This window comes from Ambystoma mexicanum, chromosome 13 (assembly GCF_040938575.1).
Source record: "Ambystoma mexicanum isolate Mex_15411 chromosome 13, UKY_AmexF1_1, whole genome shotgun sequence".
Classification (NCBI taxonomy): domain Eukaryota; kingdom Metazoa; phylum Chordata; class Amphibia; order Caudata; family Ambystomatidae; genus Ambystoma; species Ambystoma mexicanum.
Genome location: NC_090938.1, coordinates 607,864,348 through 607,884,442, shown reverse-complemented (window position 1 = coordinate 607,884,442; position 20,095 = coordinate 607,864,348). Strand labels below are relative to the sequence as shown.

General features: G+C 49.9%; 1 protein-coding gene across 1 annotated transcript in view; it reads right to left on the bottom strand.

Moving 5' to 3' along the window:
• Positions 1–19,357, bottom strand: part of LOC138521543 (inactive phospholipase C-like protein 2) — a 639,517-nt gene extending 620,160 nt beyond the window's left edge. The window contains exon 1 of the mRNA XM_069634464.1: positions 18,264–19,357. Coding sequence (XP_069490565.1) covers positions 18,264–18,512 — 249 coding nt within the window. The 5' untranslated portion in view covers positions 18,513–19,357. The remainder of the gene's footprint in view (positions 1–18,263) is intronic.
• Positions 19,358–20,095: the final 738 nt, after the last annotated feature.

The window sequence follows — 20,095 nt, the reverse complement described above, 5'->3', positions numbered from 1 at the left end:
AAAAAAAGGCATCCTCATTATAGCACCAGTGATGAAACAAGCTTGTGAGGTCCCTAGGCCCTCAGTTACTGTACAGGGGAAACATGTCTTGCATTGGCCCTGATTGAAAATAAGGATATACAAATGTGATAATCATATACATTGAATTGCTTACAAAATATTTTTTTATTTAGCAGTCTCGACTTATCAATTTTGCAAGACTAATTTATGGCTGCGGACAGTGTGAGATATTATTAACATAAGAACATAAAACATTGCATAAGGATGGCAACCACATCCTAGAACATCATATACGGACTAAGAAACATATATCCACACTTAACATACAGATGAAAACACAAGTAGGAAGACAATTTATAATGTGTTCCTGTTTTATAACACGCTAACAGTTTTGAGTGTGAACATGTTACTCACACCATTATGAGTTATCACATTAAGGGATATCGCACACTTGGCTCAAGAGCAGCGCAGCTCTGTACTACGTGTGCGGTTAGGCAGCGTATGAGCGGCCATCATTTACCAGTAGTGCAGTGCTGTGATACTTAGCTCAAGAGCAGCGCAGAGCTGTACTGCATGTGCAGTTAGGCAGCGTATGAGCCGTCATCTTTTAACAGTAGTGCAGTACTGTGATATTTATCTCAAGAGCAGCGCAGCGCTGTACTGCGTGTGCAGTTAGGCAGCGTATAAGAGGCCATCTTTTAACAGTAATGCAGTGCTGTGGTACTTAGCTCAAGAGCAGCGCTGTACTGCGTGTGTGGTTAGGCAGCATATGAGCTGCTGTGTGTGCAGTTAGCCAGCGTATGAGCGGCCATCTTTTAACAGTAGTGCAGTGCTGTGATACTTAGCTCAAGAGCAGCGCAGCGCTGTACTGCACGTGCGGTTAGGCAGCATATGAGCAGCCATCTTTTGACAGTAATGAAGTGCTGTGAGCGGCGGTCTGTACGTCGGTCTGTACAGCCACAAGGATTATGAACTTTGAAGAAAGGCGTCATAGTGGGGGGTCATTTTCTAGGAAGGTGCAGTGATAGATGCCCAAAAAAAAGTATAGCTGCGTGAAACGGGCGAGTATGAAAGCGCGCCAAGTGTGAACTGATCCGCATCTAGGCACTTGGAAGAAGTCAGAGGGCCTGATTCACACACCCTTTTCCAATGGGATTTGCCCACTGATCAGCACTTTGTGAATCGGGCCCAGAATGTTGACTTGCTGCCACTCCAAATTGACCGCATTCAGTGTGTATTCAGGTGAAAATGCAACTTTTTAGGAAGCAATGCTTGCAACATCTACTTACAAGGATTGTTCACTTACAGTTGTTGTTTTTTTCTACTTGTAGAGCATGCTCAGGAAAACACATGCAAAGGAAAGGGTTAAGCATTATACTGTGGGAAAGAAAGCTTGAGCACGTGACTCCTGTCCTGAAGCTGGTGTATCAGGTCCTGGTCCTGCCTGCAGAGCGCTCTCCTGCCCCATGAGATTCTAGCCCCCTGATGTATTATTATGAGGGTTCATTGAATAGCGCCTAATACCGCCTTCAGGCCCTTTCAAAGCACTAAGGACACGAGGGGAAAGGAAAAGGACCAAAATGCCCCCGTGGCTGCCTCTTCATGTTCCCATAAAGCACATCCTCATTGGCCCTTGGAAGCACCTCCCAATGGGCCCCAATACACACCTCCCTGTATGCTCCACGAGAACCGCCCCGTGAGTACCTATCGGTACAGCACCATGGGGCCCCTATGAGTACTTCCACATGGGCCATTATGAGCATCATCCCCTGGGCCCCTATGAGAACCTCATTATGGGCCCCTGGGCACTTCTCCATGGGCCACTAGTCCAGCTTCCCCATCTGCTCATATGAACACCGCCCTGTGCCCAGGCGATACCCTCTCCATGATGTGCCCTTATGAACTCCTCACAATGGGCCCCTGTGAGCATTTCCCATGGGCCCCTATGTGCACCTCTTCATGGGCCCCCGAGAGACTCCCCATGGGCCCCTTTAACAGCCTCCCTATCTGCTCTTATGAACCCTGCCCTATGTACCCCCATGAAATCCTCTCCACGATGTGCCCTCATGAGCGTCTCAACATGGGGCCCCTTGGAGCACCTCACTGTGGGCTTCTGAGAGCTTCCCCATGGGCCCTCATGAGCAAGCCCATATGAGGACCTCACCAAGGGCCTCTAAGAACCTCCCCTTACTATTATGAACCCTTGCCCATGTACCCCTATGATATCCTAGCCATGATGTGCCCTTATGATCACTGAGCCACAACGACGCCCCTATAAAGAGAACCCCAGGCACCCCTATAATATGCTCTCCATTGTCGATGGTGCAACACCCAGGTATCAGGGAAGCCCTCAAAGCCTCATCACCCTGTGCCTGTGCGCCTGGACCTCTCACTGAATGAGACCGCGTCCCCATTCAAGGCCTGTCTGGTGACTGTGGGGGAGTGGGTGGGCAATAATTGGCTCAAGCTGAGTTGTGACAAGACTGAGGTACTCGTGGTGGGTCCCCCTTCTGCCGTAGCTGTCTGGACTCCTCTTTCCTAGCCATCTTCTCATTGCCCCTTTCCTGCCCCTGTGTCGGTCGTGAAAGATCTGGGGGTGCAAATCTCCGCCACCCGCTCGGCTCAAAAGCAGATCAGGGCTGTGTGTCAGAAAGGCCACTTTCAGCTCACAATTCTCCATAAAGTCTGACCATTTCAGGGGCCCAGTGGTTGCCTTGCCTGTTCTGTCTGCATTGGATTACTGCAATGCTCTTGTCTTGGGGCAACGCCCTACCTCACACACCGGCTTCGGGTGTTGCAAAATTCTGCAGCCAGAGTGGCTATCTTGGCTCCTCGCTTTGCCCATACTGCCCCTGTACTCCGCCGCCTACACTGGCTTCCTGTGGCCAAGCGCATCCACTTCCAATCCCTTTGTTTGGTGCATCAGCAGCTGAGTACTTTGAGTTGAAATTCCGCCCTTACATTCCAGCTCGGGCACTGCGTACGGCGCATTCTTATCTAGTTCTGGTTCCGCGCGCTAAGCGTGCGCGTGTAGATGGCCGGGCATTCTCCATTGCAGCTGCTCTACTCTGGATCTCGCTTCCTTTGTTGCTTCGCTCCACAAGGGACCATCTGGCATTCAGGTGGCCTCTCAAATCGTATCGTCCGAATGGCGGTGTGTTGATAGTTCTTACCATTGCTTCCAGCGCCAAGATGCCCCTGGGCAAATTTTGCGCTCTATAAATGCTTCGAAATACAAATACAAACACCCAGCCAATCGAAGGCCTTGTGCATATGACACGCGGCCAGCACTTTGCTGGATCCTCCCAATCGCTCCTCTCTTCCAGAGCCATTCATGGCCAGAGTGAAGTCTATCTGAGAACTAAAACACCCTCCCACCTCCCAAGGGGAAAGAACTCTCTGGTCCCTCATTCTGGGGCTTATAATGGTCCCTAATTCCATGGGGACACATTAGGGTTCTTTTCAGCTAGGGCTGGTGGAGCAGAGAGTTCAATGTGATACCTTAATCGCTGGAAGTAGTCTTTATTTAAGATAATGGACTAGGTGTGCCGCACACCGCCGCCCTGTTGATGAGCTAAGACGGTGAGGTCTTTGAGACCTGCAACATGCGTGTTCTTCACGGTGCAGTTTAAGATGGGTCTAGATGGCAAATGTACCTGTGACCCTGATGCTCATTTTCTGGACCAGTGATGCGGCCTTCCTTTCACCCCGGTGGGTAGCGACTGCAAATATGCCAGTCAGGCCTTCATAGCCAGTTCGGCCCCCTACCCCCTGGCACACCATAGAGTCTGCGTAGTCTCCTTCTCTGCGTCAGGTCTTACAGGCTGATCCGCCTCCCCTGCCTCCACCTCCTGCTGTCTGCCATGTGGCGTTCCAAATCCAATTGGTATGCTACAATCACGAGCATACGTCTTGATGGCACTCGACGCTGGAATGTTTTTGGGGAAAGATAAGAGGTTTGCATTTTGTGCTGATGATCTCACTTTGGCACCGGGAATAAAAATTGAGAAAATGTATTTAGAGCCCGTGCCGGTTTTACCAAGTAGGGAATACGGGCACAAAAAGGTGTTCTCTAAACACGTATTGTCTAAAAATGTTGCACTAGGTCAAAAAGGGAGCCAGACTCTACCTTGCATTATGCTACGTTCCATGAAAAGAAATGTGTTTACTGCGTTTCTTTTCCCATGATACTGTAGGCAGAGCGCGCGCGCATGATAGGCCGTTCATACAAAGACTATCATTATATAGTCTGCAATTTGGTCGTGTACGTTTAGTTGATTTGACCAAATACACATATGTGTGTGTGGGGGGCGGGTAGGGGTGTTCGGGTGTAGCAGGGTGTGGGGTAGAGAGGGGACGTCCCCCCATAATAATAAAAAAAACAACTTAAATTTGAATCGACCAAAAGTGCACGACCAAGTTACAGACTATGAACAACAAAAAGTCGATGTAACAGCGCGGAGCCCAGAAGACTGTCTGCTCCATAATCTGGCAACAGGAAGCCAACATGGCCCCCTTGGTCTAGCATCTGCCCCCCCACCCCCAAAATATAGTGTGGCCTAACAAAAAAGTACTTTTTGGAAACACGGCATAAAAATTGCTTTTTGTGAAGATCTCTGGGCAAGAAAGTGAAGAATTCAGGGAAAGGCTGGCAAAAACGAAGACTGTAGAGTAAGGGGTCTGCAGCCTGTGCCTCTCCACCTGTTTTGGGCTACCATTCCCATTACTCTTCTCCATCTGATTTGCTGGCTAGAGCTGATGGGAGTTGCAGTCCAAAACATCTGGACGGGCAAAGGAGGAAAGAGAGAAACCGGGAACCCCCCCCCCCCCCGCCCCCCCACGGGAAATCCCATTTCTGTCGGAGCGTATAAAAGCAACACCTCATATTTACAGTGATTTGATCTCAAATGACATATTTCTATGATATAAAATGTGCGATGTTTTTGCATCCATAAACATTTGTAGCGAAAGGAATTGCATGGCACCTGATCCCCGCTTCCAAAAGAATCCAGCGTCCCTCTGCTGTATTTATACCCCCGGGGTCTCCGTCGTACCTTCATCGCCCACCTATTTGGCCACCCACATCCGTGCTATTTCGGTACGTTTCCGAGGACGAATCCGAGAAGATAGCTCGGGGTTCGGCGAGGCGGGCTATTCAGCAGCCCTGCTCTGCGCGGCAAGCGTGGCACGCCGCCGCCACTGCACAATGCGCTCCACACACACGCACGCACGCGCGACATGTTTTCCAAGCAGAGGGCCGAGGTCAACAGAGAACAGGCCGCGCGCTAGCCACAAACAAGGGGTTCCGAGACTCCGCAGGCCTTTCAAAACATTCCGCTGGGAGGTGCTGTGTGCTCCCCCACCCATTTTCAACCATAGTGCTATGAAGCATCTTATGTGGCGCAATACAAAACACCAAATAAAGAAATGACATCACTGATCCCAACCACTTCCCCTAAAATCCCAACCCTTTACAAACACACACCCCATTTCAACTTTCCATTTTAGACATGCACCCCCCTTTCCTGAACATCTTTGACCAGCGCTTCTTGCGAACCATGATCGCCAACCCCAACATACCATCCTCCTTACCTGTCCTGCTCCACCCAATCGACCCCTTACCTTGGCGGGCTCCACAGGTTGCCATGGTCCTGCCGGACAATGCAAACCACGTTCTTCCGTTAGGAAACCTATAACGTGGATTCCTTGAACCCTCTCTCTCTCAAACTTGCACCTTCTAACTGATCTGCCACTCGGGAGGTACTACGTCAAATGCCCCAATACCTGTTGGCGGGGTGTACTACAGTGCCGGGGTACCTTTGGGCATTGTTTTCTTCAACCAGGGTCTAAGCAGTGGCGTCATCTTTCCAAAAGTGTCGATAGTGGAAGTGACATCAGAGAACCTTCAGCCCCACAGAGCGCATAAAAGGCGCCTTGAAGTGACCTGACTTGCATTTGGCACTGTACAAATCACCAATCAATAAAAGGAAGTAATACCCCGAGCACTAAAGTCTGGATGAAAGGCCATCGTTTATCTTAAACAGCCCAAGTGCTGAAGGCGAGTAAACTCACCCTGAATCCCAAGAAGAAATCATTCCAGACTCTGCCCACTTCTGCAGGTAACAGGGGCACCGCCTTCGTATGCCAGTGCAGACCCACATGGCCAGTCACTGCCATCCAATGCCAGAGTAGTTGAGGAGGTGGGATAGGTCGGAGGAGCAGGGGAGGGAGGCAGCTCCACAGTGGAAGAAACCTCAGCGATCGGGGAGATTTTCTTTGAAGAGTGGGGTCTTCAGGTCCTTCGGAAAGTGTAGGATGGAGCAGATAAAACAAATTCTAACTATGGAACAGAGGTCTTCAAATTGCGGGACCCGCCCCCCAGCATTCACGGAGGGGCACGAGACCCCAACCTGAAATGTAAACAAAAAATATTACATGGCCTGCGGTAGTGGCCATGTAGTTGTGGTTAAGTTGCTAAACCCATAGGAAGAGCACTTTTTGGGCGGCTTATAACTTCGCTCCCCCTGGACGAATCCTCACCAAACTTTGCAAAAAAAAGTATATGGCCCACTCTGAATTTTTTTGCCAAGTTTGGTGAGGTTTGGTCAATGGGGGGGGACAAAGTTATAGGGGGTCCCACATTTTTTTCCCATAGACATAATGGGAAAAAAACTTTGCTCATGCCTACAGCCCAAACCGCTGGATGGATTTTCACCAAATTTGTGGCAGGAGCGGTGGCTTGGTCCTGAAAGCGTGTTTTTGTTAATTTGGTGTAAATCCATCCAGTAGTTTTTTTTTTAAACGACCAAAACATAAGGCAAAAAAATGAGTGATATCTATGTCTACTCTGCGGACACACTTCCCTGTTTGCTCCGCAGATAGGACACCGATTGGCTAATAGACTTGAATCATGTTCACGGACACACAACGTGTTCGCTTATTGGTTGGCGTGAAGCGTGAGGTGCATCAGATTTTTGGAAACGCCCGCTATTTTGGATTCGTGGACATCAGCCGGTGTCCGCGGACATCGCAGTAAAAACAGATTAAAAACGCAACATTGCACTTGTCAAACTTATCAAATAATCTCTATGGACGTGAGGGGTGAAGACGATGGGTTGGAGTATGGCTGCAAGAAGCAAAAAAACAGGTGGTTTTTGCCGTGAAAGTCCGCAAACAGTTTGGATGTTCGCGAACAGTCCTGAGAAGTTCGAGGACACTTCAGATGTTTGGGGGCAGTTTTTGGATTGCATATCACTTTAGCACCACTCAATGAAACAAAAAGATTATAGATCTAGATCTAGTAATGTCTGAATGAATTATATTTTTTGACAAGTGTCATAACGTAGGTACAAAAAATAGTGATTTACCTTTGGTGACTGAGGTGTAGCCTGTGGCCATGGGCAGTGGCCAGATTGTCCGGGTCTTGGAATAAGGTCATGATCCGGACAATCAGGCTACTGGCCATGACCATGAGGGACAACACATGGGGTTAAAGTGGCCATGTACACCTGGGACTGGCTTTGTGGTAAAGTTATTCGAAATTGGGATAGGTTTGAAAGGGAAGAAAAATGTGCTCATGGTAATATGGTCATAGAGTACTCTTTTCGCCTTCTGCAGGCTGCCATGGAAAGCAAAGAGGGGCCCTGTACGGAACCCCGCCATCCCTTTCCATGGTGGCCATCTTGGAAAAGGATTTTTCTTCCTACACCGGGACGCCGCAGGCATCCCGGTGTTGGAAGAAAAATCCTTTTTTTAGCACCCAGGGTTCCCACTTTGGAAACCTAGGGTGCTAATGGCCTTCATCCCTCATTACAGGGGCTACAATGGGGGGATAATGGTCCGGAGACCTCGTTATTCACCCTTGCTTCGCTTGGGCTGATAACTTCGGCTGCCAGGTCGGTACCCACCATTCCATCCCTGGACCTGGGGATAAACGCCACAATATTGCCATTAGCATAACACAAAATGCAAATGGAAATGTTGGAAAATCTTACTGAGTCTATGTACTTTACTGAGAAATATAAAGTAGATGGAGTCTGTACGTTTTTTTTTTTTAGTTCTATTTTTTAACTGTGAAAGGTTGTTCCTAAAGGAACATTTCCTTTATTGTTTTTGGATGCATTTTATTTTTGGCAGGAGAGCTTAGAACGAAAGGTAGGGAGGTAAATGAGGGAAGAAGCATCAAACACTAATATGGAGGGGCAGGTGGACAGGGGAAAATGTTGCGCGTGTGTTATTTCTAAGTTAGGGGGCACTGTTTCTCATGCTCCTTGATTACAGGAGTGGTGGTGGCTCTTGGGGCGGAGGGATGGCATTAGCTGATTCCATTTTAAGATAAATAGCAGTTTTGCTAAAAGTATGTACTGTGTACTAGATAGTTAATGGATGCGTAGGAATAGGTGTTGGAGCTGTGCAAGGGAAATTTTGAATTTGAAAGTTCTTAGATCAGTAGAAAATGCAGTTCCGAACTGTCCACAGAGCACGGATCTTAGCGTGAAGTGCGGACGGGTTCTCAGACAGGTCATCATGCCGCGTGCCAGCATATGGTCATGTGGCACTGTCCGGAAGGTCCGCAATGAAGTCAGATGTTCGTAGACGTTATGGTTAAGTTGCACTAATAAAAACCTATGAAATTGAATGAAAATACTTTGTTAAGGGGACGGTATGGTTAAGTTGCACTAATAAAAACCTATGAAATTCAATGAAAAAACCTTGTCAAAGGGACGTTATGGTAAAGTTGCGCTACTAAAAACTATCAAATTCATTGAAAAACTTTGTTAAAGGGACATTATGGTTACAAGTCAAACCGAAAAACCCCTGAAATTCACCAGTTATGGTAAACTAAGCAACCATAACTCACGCCACCACCGTGCACTGCTAAGAACAACACCCATGACATCAAAGATGACATCACAAATATGATTGATGACATTACATGTCTAGCCCCTTCTTTTTTTGTTCACTGACATATCCAGGCCAGGTGAGTTTATTCACTGACAGTCAAAAACTTAAAATTCAAAAGGTATTACATTTGTAGACGTTGCTATTCTCACATGTTCTTGCAGTACTTTCCTTAGAATTCAATCGCGTCTTATGATGCACATGCATAGGGGAAGAAGCAGGCCTGAAACGCAGCAATCACTTCTATGCATGAAGATAATCATGTTGGTTATACGCAGTGGCTCATGATACTGACTCTTGTTTACTTACTTTACTCTCCCTGTATAAGCCCCATATTTGTATACATGGTGGTCTCTTAATGTACAAGCATGTAGTAAGTGATGCGTTATTACCTACTTAGTATATGTTTCACAGTATGCAAAAGTGTGATACAGAAGCATTCACCATTTTACTATCCAACATGGGAAATTAGAAATGTTACATCTCTGTGCTGTATCCTGCAGCCAGTGCCTATGTTTCTGTATGAGTAGGTTCCTGTTCTAGAAACAACACTGCAATGGAAGGTTCTTTGGAGCAATACATTGCATAATCAAGTATCTAGTTCATCACACATCTCCAGATGACCCCTGGCACTTTTTTGCCAACATTACATTCACAACCCCTTGTTGGGACCTCCTATGAAAATGAAATGCACATGTGATGTCATCAGTGATGTCATCAATCATATTTGTGATGTCATCTTTGATGTCATGGGTGTTATTCTTAGCAGTGCACGGTGGTGGTGCGAGTTATGGTTGCTTAGCTTACCATAACTGGTGAATTTCAGGGGTTTTTTGGTTTTACTTGTAACCATAAAGTCCCTTTAACAACGTTTTTTCACTGAATTTGATAGGATTTTAGTAGCGCAACTTAACCATAACGTCCCTTTAACATAGTTTTTTCATTGAATATATATATATATATATATATATATATATATATATTCAATTTTTTTTATGGCGGAAATGGGCAGGGGGTCACAATGGAGCATAAAACTGTCTCAGGCACCAATGAAAAAGTGCCCACAGTTGCAAATGGCAATTAATTCCTTCAGGGACAGACTGTATGAATAGTCCCAAGGGGGTGTTTATTTTTCAAGTGTAAGCAAATTGTTATATTTAAAGACTATTTATTCAGCAACAATGGTCAAAACTACTAGCTGCATAGTGAAGTAACTCACCAAACTGGCCCACAGTGGCCAACAAGGTGGCCCATTTTGACCCAAAAAACTGGCCAACGGTAGCATTTTGCATTTTTGGTTCAGGCACTTCCCTATTGCCCTACAAGCCAGTCCGAGCCTGGCGGCTCATCCATAATGGGCAAGGGGGCGTTGACCCAGTGGCCCCCTCACCCATTATGGAGGAGCAGGGGAGCCAGCCCAGTGAAACACTGAGCACTCCCTCAGCTGCTTTTTCCAGCTGAGGGAGTGCTCCTGTGCTGGCTGAACTGTCAAAGGAAAACATTGTTTCCCTTTGACAGTTCAGTTACCCAGCCGCATATGCCCACTGAGCCATGCAAGGCTGGGTGTGTTTTGCATCGGCAGCCTTGCATAGCTCATTGGAAATGCCGGCTGGGAAATTGCATGTCTATATTTGCGAGGGGGAGCTCCTGGGCCTCCCATGGGCAGGCCCCTGCATGCATGTGCAGGAACCAGGAAGCTCATGCTTCCCGATTCCTGTACATGATGCAGGAGCTGGAGAGCTGAGGAGGAAACTTCTGCACCGGGACAGATGGTACGTTTATGTTCATTTATTTTTCATTTAAATACGTGTATGGATGCGTGTATGCTTGTGTTATGAGTGAGTGTACGGTGATGGCTGCTTGTGTGAATGATAGATTGATTGCTGTGTGAATGTGTTTGTTTTGGTCCGTTGAGCTAATTTTGGCGATTGGGGGGTGGAGAAGGGGGCGGGGCGGTTGTACAACAAAGGCATTTTAAAAATGGCTTTGTTGCACAATATCTCTACCCAACTGCCAAAATCAGCTCTCCTTCTGAGGCGCGGTGGAGCCCAGGGAACAGGGATGGTATTTTTTTACTGGACATCTATCATAGATATCCAGTCAAAAATACCATGCTTTCCCCATGGTCCCCCCAGTGCCTTGCATACACACATAATCATGTTGATTGTGTTAGGCATTGTGGGGCCCAGGGGACAGGGATTGTATCATGCCTGTCCCCTGACCCATAAGCACCAATTGCAAACTGTTTGGCTTTTTACAAAATTAGTTTTAAAGTATGCTCTAAAATGCTACATTTTAACCCATTATTTAAAACAAAATTTGCGGGGGGCGGGACCCCCGAAACCTCCTTGCTAAGCTCGGTCACTATGGCATATCTGTGGGAAATACTTATGCTCCTCCACTTAAAAATGTCACCAGCCGCCACTGGCCCTGTGACTCTTCTGGGAGCAGGGTAGGGGAACCCAGGGACTGTGGTGGGAGCAGGATGGGCGGGAGCCATGGGAAAGTGGTGGGAGCAGGGTGGGGAGAGCCCAGGGACTGTGGTGGGAGCAGGGTAGGGGAACCCAGGGACTGTGGTGGGAGCAGGATGGGCGGGAGCCATGGGAAAGTGGTGGGAGCAGGGTGGGGAGAGCCCAGGGTCTGTGGCTGGGTAGGGAGAGCTCAGGGACTGGGTAGGAGTGGGATGAAGGATTCCAGAGACTATGCTGGGAGCAGGTGGGGGAGCCCAGGGAGTATACTGGGAGTAGGGTGCAGTGACGGCACGTGATAGTTCATAGCCATTTGGACTTACTGTCCATTTTGCGTGGGGGGGGGGGCACGGCCTGCCCATATTTTGCTATGGGGGGCCATAGGCCTAATAAGTTTGAAGATCACTGCTATAGGCAATGCTTCCCAGGCAGGCCAGATTCCCAATATGTGAGGTGTAGCCACAGAAGTGTATGTGTTGCCCGTCAGAGGTAACACCACCATGTCTGTCATCATCCGGCAGGCCCTCACTTGCCCACACTAGGCTGGCACTAGTAGCTCTGGGTTTGCATCTCAAAAATTGTGTCCGACTGAGATCGAGCCAATATAGGCCTGGAGTCTGCGCATTAAAACACAGGATCTCTATACACATGGGCCTGATTCACAGAATCGTTTTATAATGGGGTAATCCCATAGGAAAGTGCTCAGTGGATCAGGCCCACCGTGCCTAGCATTCCATCTAACCGCCTACTGCATTCTGGGAGTTGTAGTCATTCAAAAACACAAAATGGATTCAGTGTTGATAGTTTCGAGAGAAAGGTCAGGACTGTTAACATGCAGCTGTGGAGCCACCCTCAATTTACATCTACTATGCACTACTGCAGAATGATTGCACAATGAAAAAAAAAGCGAAATAGCAGACAGAACATTACTTTCTATACAGCACTAGATGCATTCAGAAAAATGCTGACGCTGCGGATTTGTCATTCTTTCTAGGAGGCTTTTCTGGCGGGCAGAGGCTCCTGAAACATAGAATGGGCCCATGATCCGTGCTGTGGGCCCATTCAGTCCCTACACTGCACACGGGTTATCAGACCTGGTCTCCAGCTTTACACTTGCTTGCTTGCGGTTCTCACCACTTCAAGAGCAAACTCTACTGTCCGCTTGCTCAAGCTTTTCAATTCTACGTTGGTGAAGTGATGAGCTACAAGCAGGGGTTAAGTCCTACAAAAGAAAGTGGGAGGACTCATTAGCATACCAATTGAATCTGGTGTCACCAGAAATTAACATATCAAGGTGCCCTCTGTAAAAAGTGGGGGGACTCCATCCACCCGCGTGTACCCACGACCTAATCCCTGACTACAAGCAGGTGTAAATACCCTGCATTGATGTAAACCATTAAAAAAAAAGCAGAGGCGTAGCCAGGATTGGCTAACAAGTGGGGCCTCCAACTAATGTAGTTGGGCACACCACAGTGACATTAACAACTGTAAATGCCCACACAGGGAGCGCTGCTGAGTGGGCATTTACAGATTTTGGGCGGGCCTTGCCCACTCAGGCCCTAAGAATTAGAAGCTGTACAGAGAGCTTACAGGGAGGCCCAGAAGAACACCAATATGTGTCCTAGGCTTTGCTTTAGCAAACGAATGCACTCTGGGACTTGTAGTCCTGAGCGACTTCCATTGAACACTTTGTACTTAAGCCCCTGATATCAATGATTGGTAAAAGAAAGGCCCAGCCCTGGAAAAGCAGTGCTGCCACCTCGGTGTCCCAGAAGTCTCTAAAGTCAAGTTTTTTCTTTCTTCTCGGAGGTCGTGGTTGCTTCAAAGGGAAACACTGCCAGCTCGTGCCGCTGCTCCTGACGGCCTTCACATAAAGGCTCATCCATTAAGAACGTATTTTGGAACCAAGGGCAAGAAGCACAGGCGTCCAGTGGGAATTTAACAAAGAGCGATTGCTCGAGGACACATGCAGGGCGAAGCCCCGTGGGCTGCGCGCGCCCCTCCCCCTCACCTCCCTGCCGCTCGTGCCTCAGAGAGCTAAGTAATTGGGCTGTGGTGCCTGGTCCAGTGAGGCAGCGCATTGTGCACACGAGGCCCCCTCTGGCACGGCAGCTGCTGTGTTTTAGGTGGGTCTTGGCAGGCCATTCTTTGCGGCGAGGGGGTCCAGATGGCTCACTGTCAATAGGACGCCACCACTCCACCCCAGGCGTTCCCTTTACAAATCACTGGTATCCGGTGCTTGCATCTAATGTAGTCCATTGAAGTTAACCAAGACCAGAAGGCAGTAGTTTGTTAAAGAAAAGCTTAGGGCTTGAAAAGTGGTGACCACCCTGCCTTTGGTCACTGGCTCTCGATGTAGGGGTGGCACACATTTCACTTTTTCACCACAGCAGAGTGCAAAGCTCACCCTGGGACCTACCTCTATGTGCAAAAAGGCATAAGTAGAGCATAGCTGCCGAGTGGTGCCATGCCATGCGTGACACCATGTTTTCATTGGGCATGCTGGGACTTGTAGGCTGAAAAAAAATAACCTACTAGTCTCCGAATTCAAAATGATAATGCAGGATTGGCTCAAGGTTTCACGCGTGGCACGGGCCCCTTGGCAACTGCGGTAGAGGTCTCTGCGCCACAGAGGGCCCCTTCAAAGCGCTACGCCGGCGGCACTGAAGTGAAAGAATTTATACAGTGGCAGTCAAGAAAGGAGGGCACGTTACCAAAATTGGACAAGGGGGGTTATAATTTGCTTGTGTTTCCAATCTGTCCTGATCCCTTCTGGTGTACTGGAGGTGTGGGGCTGATGGATGGTTTAGAAATCGATATTCATCCCAGGACCACTGGTGCCCCGGAAGTTGATTCGTCACAACAGTAGATGCGCTATTCAAGGGCGATTAGACACTGATTTTAGCTTTTTTTTAGCGATGCAGTGCCCTGCACGAGGAAACCCAACTCCACCTCTTCTCTTAAGCTTTACAGAAGCATTGGCTTGCCAGTGCCGTGTGTGTTTTGCATAGCGCACAGTTGTCGCTGGTATGGCTTCGCAGCACGGGGCACCTGCCGCGTAGCTCAGGAATCCGACAGGCCGAAGGCGTACGTCTGGATCGATGGATGCCGCTGGCCTTCGTGTGGTGACAAGCAGGTTCAAGTAAAGGGGTGCCCCACACTGGGGCTGCAAGCTTGTGCCTGTGGCTTCATTGCACTGAGGCAGCCTGTGAGGTGAGTCGCGGGTGCAGTGAACGGGCTCTGGTATTGGGGGCCTCGCAACCTCCTTGTCATGAACTTTCCTATTGTAATACCCACCAGCACTGACACTAAACGCCCCGGACCAAGAGGAAAACAACAAACTGGCGACAATGTTGTGCTTTCAGTGTGGCACTCGTGCCTCATAGTATCGCGTGAAAGAGGTGTTAGTGTTACACCACTAACTAGTGCACACGGAGCTAGCGCCCCCTGGGGGTGAAAGCTTGAGCTGGTCCAGCTAGGGTTTGCACAGAGATTTCAACAGCTGGCACACTGCACATAGGGTACAACGACCGTCTTTTTTCCAATATTTTTTTACCGAAACATTTTCGATGAATTGTTTCGAGAAAAAAAGTTTCTGTCAAAAACTCACTTAAAAAACTGCCGTTATGTTCTACCCTATCAATTTAACAATATTCCCTCCCCACTACCCCTTATATACCTTTACCCACAACCCCATATATTTTGATGATTTTTTTCGAGAGAAAAAAATCGGTAAATAAACCATCGGAAAAAAACACTGTCGATGTAACAACGTTGTACCCGCACACAGGGCGGTCTCCCTGGCATTTAAGCTCGTCAAGACGTTCGTTTCTAGGCCGTGATATAAAGCAACCATCACGCGCAGTGCCTTTATAAGGGCCTGCCCTGCTACACCCTTGTCGGGGTGGGGGTTTCTGGAGAAGTCTAGCGCAGGATGTGCTGCCGATTCTAAATCCACGCGAAGGGGGACGGAGGGGTAGCTGCCACGTCATGTTGTTATCAGAAAGTAACAATGCCTGGAGACGATGTCCAAACAGGCTTCCCCCCAAGAGCTGCCATTTTTGTCCGGTGGCACTGGCACAGTTTAGAGACATAAGTGGCGTGTCCGGGCTCTTTAGACTGGGGTGGCGTTATCATACAGAAGCCCCGCCAGGTAAGGATCATAGTTCAGCAAAATGGGGTGGCCAATCAGATTACATGGGTAGCACATGTCACCCCAGGACACTTCCTGGACACACCTAGGTACGCAATAAGAAAGTATTGCGGGAAAGCACACGCTTGACTTCATGCACGTTGTCCGAATGTAGTCGAGGGCAGTAGACTGCACGCATATTGCCTGAAGTGATGAGCGCGGACCCTGCGCGCCAATTCGGGGATGCTCCCGATAAGTGGATCACACACACTGCAGGGCGTGCACTGATAGCTCACCAGTGCAGACTGTGAGCCCCCCACATTGGTCACTGCTCGGAGAGGGCGGGGGGGGGGGGGTGCTTCGAAAGGTACAGTGCAGCATCTTTGGTTCACAAATCACACCAATGGTGACGTGAAAGAGAGAGAGACATTCCGGAGACAATATTTGAGCATCGCTGTGACATTACACCTCTTCGCAGCAGACACAATTCAGTGCACGTGTGGCATCTCACTAGAATGAGTTATGCCCCCCCCCCCCCGGCCACCTCCTACTCACAGTCATATTACTATGTATGCAGCAGATTAAATACTTCAGCCCAGGGGAAAGGATGTGTAACTTCCTGCAATATTAACAATGTATGTAGCACACACCACAATGGTGCCACTTAGTTTTGTGATCTTATCTAACTCTACTGTACTCTTGTTTGCAGGCTTCAGGAAAGTGAAAGGGGGAGTCTTACTCGCAGCCAGCGCACTAAGTTCTGCATCAGGCACATTAACAGCTGAGCTACCTCCCTGTGACTGGAACCTTTGGCTTGCAGGTGGGGCACAGAGCTCTGCAGCAAAGCAGTTTGGAGCATCTGACCTGCAGGGTACACACAGAACTCTACAAGGTGCATGATGGTGAAACCTGCACACTACCGGCTTCACATCAGTCCTGCTGCAAGCACAATAACACCCCGAGCTACCCCCCCCCCCCCCGGTGACTGCAGCGCTCTGGCTTGCAGGGTCCATACAGAACTCTGCAAGGTGTGTGAGTGAAACCTGCACACTACAGGCGTCACACAGTCTCTGCTGCAGGCACAATAACCCCCCGAGCTACCTCCATGTGAATGCAGCCTCTGGCTTGCAGGGTACACACATAACTCTGCAAGGTGCATGACAGTGAAAACTGCACACTGCGGGCTTCACACCAGTCACTGCTGCAGGCACATTAACCCCCCGAGCTACCTCCATGTGACTGCAGCCTCTGGCTTGCAGGGTATACACATAACTCTGCAAGGTGCATGACAGTGAAAACTGCACACTGCGGGCTTCACACCAGTCACTGCTGCAGGCACATTAACCCCCCGAGCTACCTCCATGTGACTGCAGTCTCTGGCTTGCAGGGTACACTCATAACTCTGCAAGGTGTGCAAAAGTGAAACCTGAACACTACAGGCTCACACCTGTCTCTGATGCAGGCACAATAACCCCCCGAGCTACCTCCATGTGACTGCAGCCTCTAGCTTGCAGGGTCCATACAGAACTCTGCAAGGTGCGTGAAAGTGAAACCTGCACACTGCCGGCTTCACACCAGTCCTGCTGCAGGCACATTAAACCCCCGAGCTACCTCCATGTGACTGCAGCCTCTGGCTTGCAGGGTACACACATAACTCTGCAAGGTGTGCAAAAGTGAAACCTGAACACTACAGGCTCACACCTGTCTCTGCTGCGGGCACATTAACCCCCTCTCGATCCCGCTGTGCCCTGAGCCGGTGACATGCAGAGTTCAGAATAATGAACAGGCATTGCAAGAATGCCTTGCTTTCATTTCCACGGGGCGGGCCTGCTGTGTACACTCCGAGCAAGGACTCAACTCTGATATACCACTTCTACACGTGGATGTGCGCCGTGGTTAAGAGTAGACCGTCATGTTACACGTCTATTTACATTTACAAAGGGATACGATACAGCTGAACCATGATTGGTTACTATAAGTGTTCTTTTATAACGCGCTTAATACCGGAGGCCTGTTTCTAAGCCGATGCCGGGATTCGAACCTGTGTTGCTTTGTTGTCTTGCTTCCAAGACAAACGCCATTCAATTTGTTCCTGTCTAATATCCACAAGCTGCAACTGCCTGTTCAGGTTGATAGAGATGCAAAAATATTCCGCTGACAACTGTGCGGCTTCAGGGTCACGACCTATGTTTCAGAACAAAGGCCGGGCCTAATAGGCCGATCAGGCTGCCATTGACTGGCAGCCTTGAGGCCGAATGTGGTTGGCAAGAGACTGCACGCACTCTGATTGGACGGAGTTGCCTTTGCACAGATTGTCTGGATGCGGTATGAAGACTCGAGTGACCCAAGTGTCGCTACTGTCACGCGCCCTTTGCAGAATCGCCTGGCAATGATGTGTAGCTCGAAAATACACAACTAAAGTCTATTTTTAAGTGGGGCTAGGCCACGTGATCTTGCTGCTCTTATACCTCCAAACTACCCTTCTTGATGGGCGAGCCACATGTGTTGGCGCTAACTTTTAGACATTTCAAAAAGTATATTTCTAATTCGTACCTCCGTAAAACAATATTCTTTTGGGGAGCTGTGACCTGTGACCTTCAGATTACGAACATATCCCACCCCTGTTCGCAGAGCTCTCACCCAGCCTCTATGAGGGGTTGCAATCTGTGTGTACCCTTATTACTCAGCACCCCCCCCCCCCACTTCATGCTGCTTAGAGATGGGATACACTGGGTCTGCCTAGTGGCTGCTTAGTCTCTTACCTTCATAATGCTGCTGGTGGTCCGGTTGGGGTTCCTCTCAGCAGAGCTGTCCCGACTGCTCCTGCCAGACCTGGGGCTGTCCTCGGAGCACCGGCCGTTGCGTACCGCATCCCGGCGGGCCCTGGCCGGGGACAAGAAGGCCCCCGGGGAGTCCGGGGGCTCAGGGGTGGCCAGCAGTCCTGTCGGTGAAGGGGAGAGTAGCCCGTCCGCCACGGCCGCCGCAGAGCCCAGGCAGCGTCCATTGGCCATGCTCAGATCCCGGGTCCCCGCCAGGACGGGGCGGTCATTGTCCGGTTTCCAGGGAGCGGGCGGGGGCGGGAGAAGCCACCGTAGAAATGACCGCCAGCGAACCCAGGGGTACAGCCCAAATAGATGCTAAGGACCACTGGCCAGGGGAGGGCACAGAGGGGTAGAGAGGTTCCCTGCCAGATGGTGATGGAGAGTTGGGGGGAGGAGGTACGGCTCCAGAGTTGATGTTGGGGGGGGAGAGAGGGGGGGCTTGGGGTTCGATCAGCCAGGGGCGACGGCGTTCAGAGTCCACAGGGTAGAGGGGTTGGGCGGTTGGGAGGGTAGTGGGGTAGGGGGGTTAGGCAATGAAAGGGGGTGCAAGGTACCTCTGACCAGACCAGTAGGTGGTAGTGTGTAGTAGGCACATGGGATGGTGACGCTGAACAGGGGGCAGTGGCCAGGGGTTGAATTAACTTGGTTCTGGGAAAGGGATCCTGCGGTGGGTGCGGGTCACCTGGGAAGGGTGAGCGCCAGCCACGAGAGCAGATTCAGTGATCAGGGGAGTTGCGAAAGTGCCCAGGTGGGCACAAAAGGGGCGCCGACACAGCTAGCAGAGAGACACGGGGACCCCGTCACTACCCAGAGGCCGCGGTGGAAGTGGCCCAGCGCCGCAGCAGATCCCGGGCTGCCCTCGCTCGCCACCGGCCTCTCGCCTGCAGCAGGAACTGTCTCCGGGGGCGGCTTCCGCAGGCTCCACTCCTCCCGCTGCCGGGTCCTGGTCCCCTCCTCTGCCGGCTCGCTCAGCCGCTCTCTGCCCTGCTCTGTCTGCACATAGGGCTTTCTCCTCCTCCCCTCCCCTCCTCTCCCCCCACTCCTCACCACACGTGCTGCTGCTGCTGCTCGGGGTGATTCTCACACAGCTGCTGCGCCGGAGACTGCTGCTATAACAGAGACTGCTGCTGCTACAATAGAGACGGCTGCTGCACCACACTGCTGTTATAGCAAACACTGCTGCTGCATCAGACTGCTCTTATGACACCAGAGAGTACTGCTGTAACAGAGACTGCTGCCGCTATAACAGAGACTGCATCTGCACCGGAGACTGCTGCTTTAACAGAGACTGTTGCTGCTATAGTAGAGACGGCTGCTGCACCACACTGCTGCTGCATCAGACTGCTCTTAGGATACAGAGAGTACTGCTGTAACAGAGACTGCTGCTATAACATAGCCTGCTGCTGCTATAACAGAGACTGCATCTGCACTGGAGACTGCTGCTTTAAGAGAGACTATTGCTGCTATAGTAGAGACGGCTGCTGCACCACACTGCTGCTGCATCAGACTGCTCTTAGGATACAGAGAGTACTGCTGTAACATAGACTGCTGCGATAACAGAGACTGCTGCTGCTATAACAGAGACTGCATCTGCACCGGAGACTGCTGCTTTAACAGAGACTGTTGCTGCTATAGTAGAGACGGCTGCTGCACCACACTGCTCTTAGGATACAGAGAGTACTGCTGTAACAGAGACTGCTGCTGCACCAGACGGCTCTATAACAGAGACTGATGCTACTATAACAAAGATGGCTGGTGCCTCATACTGCTGC